Source organism: Mizuhopecten yessoensis, unplaced genomic scaffold (genome assembly GCF_002113885.1).
Source record: "Mizuhopecten yessoensis strain PY_sf001 unplaced genomic scaffold, ASM211388v2 scaffold2995, whole genome shotgun sequence".
NCBI lineage: Eukaryota > Metazoa > Mollusca > Bivalvia > Pectinida > Pectinidae > Mizuhopecten > Mizuhopecten yessoensis.
Window position 1 is genome coordinate 847,972 of NW_018404823.1, and position 14,307 is coordinate 862,278.

The window sequence follows — 14,307 nt, forward strand, 5'->3', positions numbered from 1 at the left end:
TTCAGTACTTGATTGTATTAAGACGCTATCGATGGTAACGCAATAGCCACCTGTTTACACATTACTTACGGGCACTTGTAAACACTTAAACGGTGATAAAAACAGGTAATCAAATCCACATACCAGGTAAATATACCGCGTGGGCTAGATCAAATATTAAAAATAAAAATATAATACATGAGAACTATGTACTCTTTTTGTCAAGGCTATATCAATGAGTATGTACTTCCGGTTTTAAAGCACCTGAGATAATATCAGAAGCGAAATCTCGTACACAGAAAATAATCACAAAAGAGATGAAATGTACACAAGACTTCTCTATATTACCGATCAGGATTAACGTGGGAGCAATCAAACTTCAGGCCATGTTAAGTTCTGATAATCAAAGGTATATTATATCAACACATCGACGGACATTTCTTTGTGGCGCTGAATTCTTTAAAGTTATATGTCCCCAATCAATGATAAGTCAAACAGTAGTTTAGGCGATACACAAGCGGCCCGATACACAACAAAAGACGAGCTCGTAAACCCTCTTTGTAACCTTAAATTGTTTTCAAACGAAGGAAAAACATTTTTTCAACCCAGCACTTCAAGATTTCCCCAGAGTAAACAGAACGAGTACTCACACCATTCATAGCGCTTGTTTCACGCTGTATAGGGCTGTGTTTAGTGTGTTTGGTGTCCCCTCTTGATATTGATATTTTACAGACAGACATTGACCAATCACACACCTGGTCACAAAGGTAATCAATGGGTCAGCCTTGTCCCCGTGTATGTATAACATATATATTGACCAATCAAAGACTTAAAGATCAAGATAAAATATCAGATCGATTTTTGTCATCGTTAGATATTAATATTACAACGTATATAAGTTTTATAATCGATAGTGAGAAAAATATGAGTTGAGTATTGCCGAGATCTGCTATCAATACGCTTGGATTTATACGTGGGACATGCTGAACCTGAGATTAGTGAAAGTCGGCGTGTTAAACAAGCTTCTGCACCGCCTTGCTGTGCCGAGACATCAGGGTCGAACCTTGTGGCTCATGTTTGAAGTGAGATCCTCCAACTCTTATACGTTAACTCTCCGGGATCATGTCGGCTTAAGAGCGGCATAAGGAGGAGATAAGACCTTCAGGGAAAAAAGTACGGGGTTTAAATCAAATGTGGACCCGGTAGCGTGCGAACATTGTTTTTATTAATATTACAACAGTTTCTGAAGTAGATGCACGCGGACGTTTATAGAGAAGACATACACGGAACACAGTCGCGTTCTAAAGTGAAACATGTTGCTCCGAATTATTACTGACAACTACATATTGTTTTCGTGCATTTCGACAATTCTTGTTTAACGGAAAAATTTAGAAAGTGGAATTAATTAATATCGATGTTGCACAGTTCGCCATATTTGTGAGTTAAGGTTGAACCAAACTCCTAGTTAACTATTTTGATTGTCTACAAGTTAAAAAACAAAATGACCCGGAAGTACACAGACAATGAACTTTTGGCCTTGACCAGGAACAGACGAGAGGCAAAGGCACTTAGAACTCGGATGGAGAAACTGGACGAGGAGAGGGCTCAGTTTCATGACGTATGTGGTAAGGAAAAAACACAGATGAAGAGTATTCGTAAGGAACATAGGCGTTCATCGGGTAGTAGTCCATTTCTGTGGGACGACCCACAGGTTAGAAGTCAGTCGGTTGACCCTTCTCTTCTGCGGCGATACTCTAAGCCCTGGTCCATCTGTCCGAGCGAGACGACCCATAACATCGTGTTTAAGGAAGTGTCATTAATTAGGCCCTTCTCTTCCATCAACGCTGCCAGACCAAAGAGTGAGCCGAACCGAAAACGAAGATCTTTAACAGCAAGGACTGTAGTAAATGGTCAACAAGAACGGATAAACAAAGAGTCGCCTTTTTGTGCAAGAGAAGAAGCTTGGAAAAGCAGCAATTCAAACGAATTTGACCCCGTAGACAAAAGTGGTACTGGAAACCTATCCAGTACACCACTGTTGGATCGTGCACAGGAGAGGGAAAATACGTCTATCGTAGACGACATTAACAAAAGGGATGGCACTGAAAGACGTGATTCATCAGGTGATGTTTTTGGATTTTCACAGGAGTCAACTACCGAGAAGGACCCAAACGGCAATATGACAGATTCACAAATAAGTCGAAACGAAGATGTAGCCAATGGAAATCAAAATGATGTCAACAGGCAACAAAGTTCAAATCAGAATGATACTACAAAGCCTCGAACGCTGAAAAAGAAACGCAAATCTATGTCGAAGCGTCCAAGTACAGCATTCACGACTGTTTTACCTAGTGTGTCCGAAACACAAAATCAGGAAGCGCTTGTTCAAACAGATAAAATAAAAGCGTCGGTCAATGCTGGTCTGGAAGACGATCCGGCTTCAACAGCACGTGAAGCAAGTAAGGGCACAATGAATGGGAATATTTACAATACAGAAGGGGACATTCGGACGGCAGTAGAAGAATTTTCCTCTATTCATTTATCTGAAAATGTTCCGTCCGTTGCTGATAAAGAAATCGTCGAAATCAATCCAGCAATCAGTTTCGATGTAAATTTAACTCATGATGACTTACCAAGAAATGATACCGACAAATTCGATAGAGAGAGACCAGTAACGCGTATCGGTACGGAACGTCAGATATCCCGTGTCAGTGCCACTGCGTCGACTCAGCATGGGGAACCCCGCCCCTCTACTGTAGTCGGTGGAGAGGTATTGGACTTTGAAAGTCTCTCCGACGCCGAAGACGGAGACAACGTAACATACTTCAAGGGTCAAAGGTTACGAAACTATGTCAGTCCACAACGACGTTACAAGCAGGACCCATTCCGATTCAAAAGGCGTGAAAAACTGTTCACAAAGCTTGCAAAAGATAATCCTGATATTGTCGAGGAAGTCCGCAGAGATAGCGTAAAAGTAGAGCTAAGTTTATCAAAGTCTGCTAGGGCCCGGTTATTGGAACAACTCGTTACGGAAAACAGTCAGCGGGAAACTAGCAGACGACTCGCACAAAAGGACAAGAATATGAATGGAAGGATTAAGAAATTTATCGGGTCTATATCTTATCTATGTAATGAGACGGACGAGAGGAGTAAACAGATGCATCCGCTGTTGGCATGACATGGAGGATTAATTCATCGAAAAAGGAACGAGTGCCTATTTACAATGGTAGAAATGGCATTTCAGAACATATTCAGTCAACGAAACGCTCATGGCTGTGATACATAACCGTTCCTAAAGGTAGAAATGGTAGTTATAGATTATTTAATGACTACTTTGACATGCATTGTGTAAATGTGGTGGTTAGGACGGAGGGAGGTATGCACACTGAACAATACAGACGTGTAAGAGAAACTGTTACAAATACAGGCGTTAGTGTGTAGGTATCGAATGTTGTTACGTACAAATGTATTACTTTGACGTAGATTTCAGTAAAACCATGTACTCACTTTTAGTACTTATAAGTACTTTTATAATAGATTCCAAATTTTGATGTTTAAAAAATAATGCCTACATAAAGCATGATATGCCCTGATTATGAATATGGTATATTTTATATCTTTCTTTTCTATACGCTTTTCATATTGCATACTTTTTTGTAAACATACACAATTTAAAACTAGTCCAGTTCATACGTGTTTATTGCTGACTTATTTGACTTGATAAGATATATAGACTGATATGCAGGTGTAGATGATTATATTGGTATTGTGATTTTGCATTTCAGGACTAGTTTGAATTTACTGCTCTTCGAGAATTGAAACTGTAAAAGCTATCAGTATTTCAACTATTAAAAGCGATATCAATGCCAAATAATGAACATATTTGTGATAATTTTGTCCTTAGATCCAAAGAAATGAAATCATGTCACAGATTAATAATAAAGTTATTAACTGTCTGTCAAATGTATGCTATTAACGCCAGACCAGTCCAGCTTTCCATCATATCCCCTAGCATGTATCTAGCATCTAACTTACATCATATACTTAATCCTAAAGCATGTATCTAGCATCTAACTTACATCATATACTTAATCCTTAAGCATGTATCTAGCTTCTAGCATACATCATATACTTAGTCGTTAAGCATGTATCTAGCTTCTAGCTTACATCATATACTTAGTCGTTAAGCATGTATGTAGCTTCTAGCTTACATCATATACTTAGTCGTTAAGCATGTATCTAACATCTAGCTTACATCATATACTTAATCCTTTAGCGAGAATCTATCATCTAGCTTACATCATATACTTAATCATCTAGCATACATTATATACTTAATCCTTTAGCATGTATCTAGCATCTAGCCTACATCATATACATTTATAGGAGGTGTTGCTAAGAAATTCTCTATTTTGCCTTTCCTGTTTTTGTTACAAATAATGCAATATTTCTATAATAAGTCAATTTACAAATCCCCCATAGAGTATGTTTGCCTACGTGTTACTATAAAAATCTCAGCTACTGTGTCATATACCTTCGACCGTCCAGTTTTTAATGTATAACAACACTAATTAGAATCACATCCTACACCATGTCAACTACCTCCGACCGTCCAGTTTATAATGTATAACAACACTAATTAGAATCACATCCTACACCATGTCAACTACCTCCGACCGTCCAGTTTATAATGTATAACAACACTAATTAGAATCACATCCTACACCATGTCAACTACCTCCGACCGTCCAGTTTATAATGTACAACAACACTAATTAGAATCACATCCTACACCATGTCAACATTCTATCTCCTTAGGGTGTGCAGCGGAATATTCTTTTCTCAGCATTTGATTATAAACAGACACCCTCCTTCATCTGAAGTAAATATGGAGAAAGAGAACAAAATTGCGTTTGGGTTTACTTAACTCTGGACTTCTTTATTATAAAAGAACTATTTTCTGAGTTGGCGAATAGCTGTTAGTGTTTGAATTACTAGCTTTATTTCACCAAAATGCATATTACCTGCAGTACATGGTCTTCTTAGCAATGTATGAATTATATAAAGTTAACTGAAGTTTGCTGAATGTAACTGTAAAACAACGGTTCATTGTTCAAAAAAGGATGGGCTGTAAAAGGTATTAGCTCTCCAGAACTGACCGTTTGCGCTCCTGGACGGGATGTCACAAAATTGCGATTTGTGTTTTAAATGACCACAAATTAATTTAAAAAAAAACACCATCAGTTTAATAATCAAGGATACAACGCAAAAACGCCGAGATTAATCTTCATCTGGTTTCGTGCAAAGATGAAAATATGAATAACAACATCGCTTGTTAATGTATGATGATTAAGCGCAAGGCATTCAGAAGTGACATTTAAAATATAACAAGATCGAAGTTTATCGGGGGAGGTTTTATAGAGGACAAAATATAACTACATCCAAGTTTATCGGGGGAGGTTTTATAGAGAACAAAGTATAACTAGATCGAAGTTTATAGGGGGAGGTTTTATAGAGGACAAAATTAAATAGATTGAAGTTTATCGGGGGAGGTTTTATAGAGGGCAAAATATAACTAGATCGAAGTTTATCGGGGGAGGTTTTAAAGAGGACAAAATATAACTAGATCCAAGTTTATCGGGGGAGGTTTTATAGAGGACAAAATATACCTAGATCGAAGTATATCGGGGGAGGTTTTATAGAGGACAAAATATAACTAGAGCGAAGTTTATCGGGGGAGGTTTTAAAGAGGACAAAATATAATTAGATCGAAGTATATTGGGAGAGGTTTTATAGAGGACAAGATATAACTAGATCGAAGTTGATCGGGGGAGGTTTTAAAGAGGACAAAATATAACTAGATCGAAGTATATTGGGAGAGGTTTTATAGAGGACAAGATATAACTAGATCGAAGTTTATCGGGGGAGGTTTTAAAGAGGACAAAATATAACTTGATCGAAGTATATTGGGAGAGGTTTTATAGAGGACAAAATATAACTAGATCGGACTTTATCGGTGGAGGTTTCATTGAGAACATAATATAACTAAATTGAAGTTTATCGGGGAGGTTTTATAGAGGACACAATATAACTAGATTGAAGTTTATCGGGGGAGGTTTTATAGAGAAGACAATATAACTAGATTGAAGTTTATCGGGGGAGGGTTTATAGAGAACAAAATATACCTAGATCGAAGTTTATCGGGGGAGGTTTTATAGAGAACAAAATATACCTAGATCGAAGTTTATCGGGGGAGGTTTTATAGAGAACACAATATAACTAGATTGAAGTTTATCGGGGGAGGTTTTATAGAGAACAAAATTAACTAGATCGAAGTTTATCGTAGGAGGTTTTATAGAGAACAAAATATAACTAAATCGAAGTTTATTGCGGGAGGTTTTATAGAGAACACAATTAACGTGATCGAAGTTTATCGGGGGAGGTTTTATAGGGAACAAAATTAACTAGATCGAGGTTTATTGGGGGAGGTTTTATAGAGAACAAAATATGCCTAGATCGAAGTTTATCGGGGGAGGTTTTATAGAGAACAAAATTAACTAGATCGAAGTTTATCGGGGGAGGTTTTATAGAGGACAAAATATAACTAGATCGAAGTTCATCGGGGGAGGATTTATAGAGAACAAAATTAACTAGATCGAGGTTTATTGGGGGAGGTTTTATAGAGAACACAATATAACTAGATTGAAGTTTATCGGGGGAGGTTTTATAGAGGACAAAATATAACTAGATCGAAGTTCATCGGGGGAGGTTTTATAGAGAACAAAATTAACTAGATCGAAGTTGATCGGGGGAGGTTTCAAAGAGTACAAAATTAACTAGATCGAAGTTTATCGGGGGAGGTTTTATAGAGGATAGAATATAACTAGGTCGAAGTTTATCGGGGGAGGTTTTATAGAGGACAAAATATAACTAGATCTAAGTTTATTGGGGAGGTTTTATAGAGGACAATACAAAAAGATAATAAAAAAAACATTAATATCATAATTAGACTATGACTATAGGCTTGCTGAAATGCCAAAAATAAATGATGACAATTATGATCCAATAGTGCTTGTTTAATAAAAAAAAAAATACAATACTATTAATATGCTCATCGCTTTGCTCAAATAGTACTAGTGCATGCTTATAATTAGGCACAATTACGTCGACATGGACAACGTAAATAAAATACTAATACATGTACAGTGTACCAATACCAACAACATAAAGGCTTTAACGCATATGTACATACATATCAATGATAATTTCCTAATCCTCACATAACATATTGAATTAACATATCTATGGTGTATGAAAGGAGTCAAACCTCACTACTTATTGATGAAAGGACGGCATTCAATCTAAAGCGATTTATTTTCTTAAATATCAATTTATTGATCCAGGGGTTTCACCTGGGTGAGTTGTTTGTATAAAAACAATTTAAAATCCTTAAACTGAAGATTGTGTGTTTAAATACATCTCCATAGATATGTATATCACACCTAGATATCAAAGTGGATTGTGTAATACAAATACAATGTGCCTTTTTGTTGTCGTGGAATGTAAATTTATATTTGATGACTTCCTTCAAGAATTAAATAACAAGTAACATTTTGTAAATACCATGAAGGTATATTAGTTTGTGATATCTATATTGATTTACACTGATCGTCAATGCTATATGTGTAGCCCATACACGCACGCGCACCTCCCACATATGGCGTTTAGCTTTATTTTTTTACGAAAAATTATCACAATATTTCACAAATTTTTATCAGGATGTGAGGCTTAGCTATGTTTTTATCTTATCTTTAATGCAACAAAATATTTCAGTTTAAAAATACAAGTATGTTTTTAAGTGTTTTGTTATCGTTTCATATCTCAAAAACCCTGTGTCATTCTTCGGTACACAACTCAATATGTGTTTTACGCAATGAATTATCATTGTATCAAGAAGCCCTTCTGAAAGTATGTACTTAGATTATTTTAAAATCTCTTTGGTAACTGTTTCATTTCTAAAACATGGAAGATGTACAGATGTATCTTAGACAAAGCGAAAATTATTCGTTCCGTTGCTTCTATTTTATTTCTATTGGAATTTTAGCAGAGGAAGAACTAAAGGACACTATTAAACATATACATGTACCACTTATCTGCTTGTTTAGAGTTCCGTGATCGTCTAATGTCAGATACTAAAGCAGAAGAACTCTCCTTGGAGAATTTAAATACAATTTCGATATCGAGATAAAAACTGATATGTTTATGAACCAATTGTAGTACATGAGATGTCTGTTCTGTTCTCAGCTTCAGAATCAGTTGACCATTGAAACGCCCCTCGGAAAAGCAACTTGTTTTCTTTGAACACACCTTTTTCAGTAATAGTCAGATTTACCTCATGCACATAAGCATATTATGTATCTATGTATTTGTTTTAATATGGTGACAGATTATATAAAGAATATGATTATGTCGGATATAAAAGAAGTTTCTATTTCATATTGATATGAAATGAGTTTCTCGTGTCTTACAGGTCGGTAAATCAACACTGCATACTCAATTACTTCGTTCTGCTGAGAATCTGCAAAACCCAAACAAACAAAGGAAAACCTTTGATTTTCTCCTGTTTATATCTAAATCGGAGATCTTCACAACCTACCTATTATCTTACAAAAGCGAGCGGGGAGCAGCATGTGTCAATATTAGAACTTATAACAGTGCATCAAGGGAAACAACTCGTGTTGCCTTATACGCATCTGATCGCGAGATCTACTCCTGTTCAGATAGACCTACAATTTGTACAGTCAATATCGAAGGACGTCCGGAATACGTATTTCATTAGAACTATCACGTAAATAGTAATGAAAAAAAGGTCAACTTTTTATCCTTATTATGTCAGCAACAGAAAAGGATTCGATGATTTGGAAGTTTGTTTTTTATTTCATTTGAGGATATATATTTCATGATAACTTCAACCCGCCTTCATCGAACTGCGATGTTTGATCAACCATTTAAGCGATTATAAAAGACTACTGCAGTAATAATAGTAAAGATTAATGAAACAAAAAATGTATTTAAAGAGCAGTGATTAATTCACTGAGTTAAATCAGTAACAGATTAACACTCAAATGCTTATATATACATGCACAGTGCTTTCATGTAAAAAGGAATAAACCGTCAAATATGTGTTGATATTTAATGCCTCACATTGTAGACATCACTTATTATCAAATAAGGATTAACTTATTAGACACAAGTGTTATCAAACTTTTATGGATATACATATAAACAATTTCAAAATTAAAAATCACGTGCTCAATTTTAATTGTGAAAGAGTTCTTCTAAAATACGAAAGGAAAATGAAGAAGTTAGAGAGAGCATAAGAGATTGTGATCTCCTTTCTAATTCTTAATTTGCTGAAACATGATCCATCCCATAATTTCTCTTCATTCATCTTAGAATCTGGTCTCGGAACGTAAGATTTAAAACATTACTTATCAGCATTAGCCTTTTTCAGGTTAAATTGTTCAAACATAGGGCGCGAACTTTTGAAGTCTTACGATGTAGGTTTCTGTTTACATTTCCAGGAAGCTTTACATTTTTATTTTGTAAATTTCATAATGACGTATGAATATCAATTATAATTCTGACGAATAAAACACTGTAAATAGGCGTTACCCGCAATAATGGGGATTTTCGGGTGTGGATAATGTGGTGTTTTAAACGTTGCCATCACACTTCTCTGTAACTTTATATGATACAAATAGTACCTATATCATATTAAGTTTCTCGTTGTGTTTTGTATTCTGGTTCGTCTCTTTTGAATTTTCTCACAATTTTAAACTTAATCTGGAAATATACCAAAAATTGAACTGGAAATATACCAAAACATATCTTAAAATAATTATATCTGGTCGAAAATGAACGGACATACAATTTTATAATAAAATGACGTCAGATTATTGCGAGTAATGGACAAAAAGTAAACTGATGACTAATACCGGATAATTAACATCAATATCCTGTGTAAATATACAGTACTACATTATGTGAAAAAAAGAGCACCACGCACCTGTCAGGGTGCAATTTTGACATAAGTAATCAATATGAATTAGTATCACTCTGATGGCGATATTGACATCCGTGATTACACATCTCGGATATATTACACGTCAATCAACGGGTAAAGCGATGATCATGAGGAGTAAGGAAATTCATAAAAAGACATATCATAGTTTGATTAGACAAGGTTAACGACATCGGTCGTTGGTTTTTTTTCATAATTGATTTAATTTTTTAAGCCTTTTTTGACATTTGCAATACATTAACATGACATATACATACACTCTCACACAAACAATTATAACTACTCATGTTTCAGCAAAACGCTCATCATCTTCACCATAGTGTCAGCATCCTCATTACCAGCATCAAAACAACATATACAATGTTTATCGTAATCATCATCACCATCCTTGTCATGATGATCAAAACAACCTGAGAATGACAAAAGATATTTACTAATTTATTTTCGTGTATTTTAGATCGGAAAGTCGCTATGGATTTAATATGGAAGTCCGAACAAAATCAATATCTATAAATCGCTGAGTGATCATAGCATATTTTTTTGATAATTATAAAATCATGAACAAGCGTTTAATGTCATATGAATATAAATGTGGTACATGGATCCAGTTGCACAGATGCTTGCTTTAAAACCAGTCATTGTATTTTTCTTTAAGTTGGAGGAAGGGCGGAAATTTCCTAAATTTTACATGTATTTTCATGACTGTCATTCAAAACCAAAACACGACCATAGAAACTTCATCTTTAACATTTCGAAAATACAAGGTAGCTCTCTGTATAAGTTCAATTACGTATACTTATACTGTAGCATGTATCTTAGTGTTTACTTCTTCTTTATAACACGTTTGACAGAAACTGTCAGCGTATGTGTTAAGTGTCAGACTGACGAACGTGACGAAGTGATGCAGGTCTATTATGCATTGTATACCCCGAATACATGAACACAGATATATAAACCTGTAGAGACCTGTGAAGGGTGAAAGCAACTAGTTTTTTAGTCGGTTGTTTAATTATTTTTTTTCTATATTTACTTACTTCACATGGACATTTAATCCTTGTTTATCATACGAAACATTATATAGATTTACCCATTTAACCCGCAAATTTTAGTGCGTTAATTATTAATATAAAACTTGGCATATTTTATCATTGAACGTAACACGGATATTGGTATACGTATTATTGAGTTCATTTCCTGTTGATCACACCTGCTGTTGACTTCTTAAGTCACGTGAAATGTGTGACCATGTTTGTAAACAAATGCCAACCACATAATGTCATTAGCAGTTGTAACCATTGAACCATGAAGGGAGATAATTCGATAGTGCAGTCGGGCACATGAGAAAGCGTGGGTGCATGCTAGTGCATTTTATCACTGTATCGTGACGTCACTAGATAACAACAAAGGTACTGTTGCTGAGCTCAGACACACCCTTATGCTGTGGGGATATTTCATCAGTTTTTTATATACAATTCTTATATGTAATTTTGTCTTATTTTTAAAGTATTTGAGACCAATCACGCTCACCATCAAGCTCAAACTATGCAAATGCATTATTTTTGTGACGTGATTGAATTGCAATTTGTAATGACAAAGTGACGTTTGCGAACATGTAATCATGTCCATTATAAGGGAATATAAAGTTTAGGTAAAAAGTTTGGCGATTAAAGAACTATACGTACTAAGCAGCAAACAGAATTAGCAGATTTCGTCTCGGTTAAACAAAAATAGGTGTAAGACATATTTTCATTCAAGACAAGTTTTTATGACTCACAATAATCATGTATAAAATATAAAACTATTTGAGAATTAGCTACAAAAATTACCTATCACCTAATAATACAACTAAACATAGGACTGAGACGTGCTTAATATATAAACGACTCATCGTAAGCATGACTCAAAACATTTAATAGGTATATTATATGTATAAGTAATACGGAGGAAGATGCATAAATACTCGTAAGTAGATAAGATAAGCTGGGATCACGGCCCAAATACTAAAACATCAGCGATATGACGTCATGTGATAGAAACAAAGGGGAGATAACTGAGGTGTGTGGAGCTAGCCGGTGTACATGTATTTGCATGACTTCGGCTAGACCAGGGCAGAGACGAGGGCAGTACATGAAATGACTGTACATGGGAACTTCAATGTAGGGTTCAGAGCAGGTGCCTTGACGATAAGACCTAAAAACAAAGTTATAATTGACACAGGTATCTATACATTGTTGTCCGTGTGCGGTCTGATATTACCGGACTATAATAATAGATAACCAGAAATAAATTCCATTCCGATAATCACACGTGTTATTTTCCGAATATATGTCAAAACTATGTAAATATAAACAGCGCTAACTTGGACAATGGATATGTGCATCACAATGCCTAATAAAAACAAGTTCCAAGAACTCCTGTATCAATATAACAGCCAGTAATTAGTCAAAGCTTTAGGAGACCAGTATTGAAACGTTACGACTGTGTAAAAAGAAAGTAAGAAAAAAAAGCATGCATATAGTATTTCCCAACTGATGAATCTTATTAAAAAAAAATATGGTCAGTGTTGGTCTTGATCATTTTGATGATTTGATGAATCAATTTGCATTTACACATTATACAATCGTGTTGTTTTCTTTTGCGAAAATAAATAAACTGGATTTGTAAATTATTATTCATCTCGACTTCTTCTTTGCCAGGCGTCCCTCCCAGATAAAACTGGATCGTCTACTGAACTATAACATTTATATCGTATATTGGTCAGATAATGCTAGCTACAAATAAAATTACGTTTTCAAAAGTGCATCTTTGTAACTTTTCAATGACTCATGATCACTACACCTACTTTAGGACAGTAAACAACCCATTGGCCTCCCCGGGCATCCCCGGAGGTCAGGGCCGTGTGTTGTTCGAGGCCTGGTTACCTTACCTTGTCGTTAAAACAAATGTTCAAAATGAAATGTTTAATAATTTTCTTTTTTTCGTGTGTATCTATCAGACTGTCATCTAAAATCAGTACGCATATAATGATAAGATGATGCTATATCATTTCAATAAGTTTATACAATTTTAATGTGTACACAATGAAAGTTGAGTGATAAATTGTCGTTAAGCTGATCATGCTTTGATTACCCAGGACCAGCTCAGCTGTTTGGTGTGTCATTGAGTGCAGTTCTCAAATAACAATACTCGCAGAGCAAGCACTAAGTGTGCCATTTATGTATACGATACTAATTAAACTCGTCGGATATTTAGAACATATTTATGGGTGTCAGGTGGATAAACTGGCATTGTGTTCAAAGTTTATATTGTAAACAAATTGGTCAGTCGTTCTTGACGGTCATTGCACTTTCAGTAGAGAGAAATACCACAAATGGCTAAATGGAGTTAATCTCAAAACATTCAATAGGAAGTGACCGCTTAATATAGCTACCTATGTATTTGTTTACGAAATCATCAGCTAATATAAAAGTATAATAACTTGAGGGCAATGATTAATATATATTGGGTAAATAAAACGGAAACCGACGATCTGTATCGCGACCGTGTACAGCTGCTAAAACAGTAACAACATTGAGGTCACTCGGTGCAAACGAAGTAATCACTGTCAAACGCATAAAATATCTCAACCGAAAAACGCAGAGTCAAAAGGAAACTGTATGATAGATAATGTGTAACTTGATTCATAAATGTAAGCTAATATTTTTTGAAGTTGCATATGATAGCGGTATTGCAGTGGAGAACGTTCCCTGCACGTCACTTGTTTTTAGCGTTTCTTAATTTTCCAATAGGGCACTTGAAATACACATATATGCATGTATACTGCATACATTTGCCTCAAATACGTGATAAAAACGTTAAAAAAACGTAAAAGACTTAATTAGATAGATTAGTTGAAGTCCTGTAGTTAAACAGGATGTGATTACTATTCAAAAGCTCGTCCGTACTTGCAATATATGTTAAAATGATAAAAGTTTTATAGCATTATGCTCTGATTCCCCTACACATTCAACGTGTTTACACCTTCACTAGTGTGGAACGAAATGATTACTATCGTGCAATGTATTGTTCAGTGCATTTGTAATTGAATTCTAAGAAGACAACAGCGTGTCAAAGATCCTCACTCTCACTTCAGGTACATTGCATTGTGTAGCATTTATAATAATTCTCAAAATATGGACTGTGGGGTTGGGATCTGGGCCACGCGGGGGCGGGGGACGGGGACGGGGGATAGGGACGGGGACGGG

General features: G+C 35.4%; 1 protein-coding gene across 1 annotated transcript; it reads left to right on the plus strand.

Annotated features, from left to right (window-relative positions):
* Positions 1–1,223: 1,223 nt before the first annotated feature.
* On the plus strand, positions 1,224–3,844 carry LOC110446758. The gene is made up of 2 exons (XM_021492057.1): positions 1,224–3,205; positions 3,278–3,844. Exon 1 carries the CDS (start codon positions 1,481–1,483, stop codon positions 3,155–3,157), a length of 1,677 nt encoding a protein of 558 aa, XP_021347732.1. The 5' UTR covers positions 1,224–1,480; the 3' UTR covers positions 3,158–3,205; positions 3,278–3,844.
* The last annotated feature ends 10,463 nt before the right edge of the window (positions 3,845–14,307 follow it).

Bases quoted from the DNA above. Each gene is read 5' to 3' on its own strand.
- LOC110446758 (XM_021492057.1), top strand. From the start codon at position 1,481: ATGACCCGGAAGTACACAGACAATGAACTTTTGGCCTTGACCAGGAAC.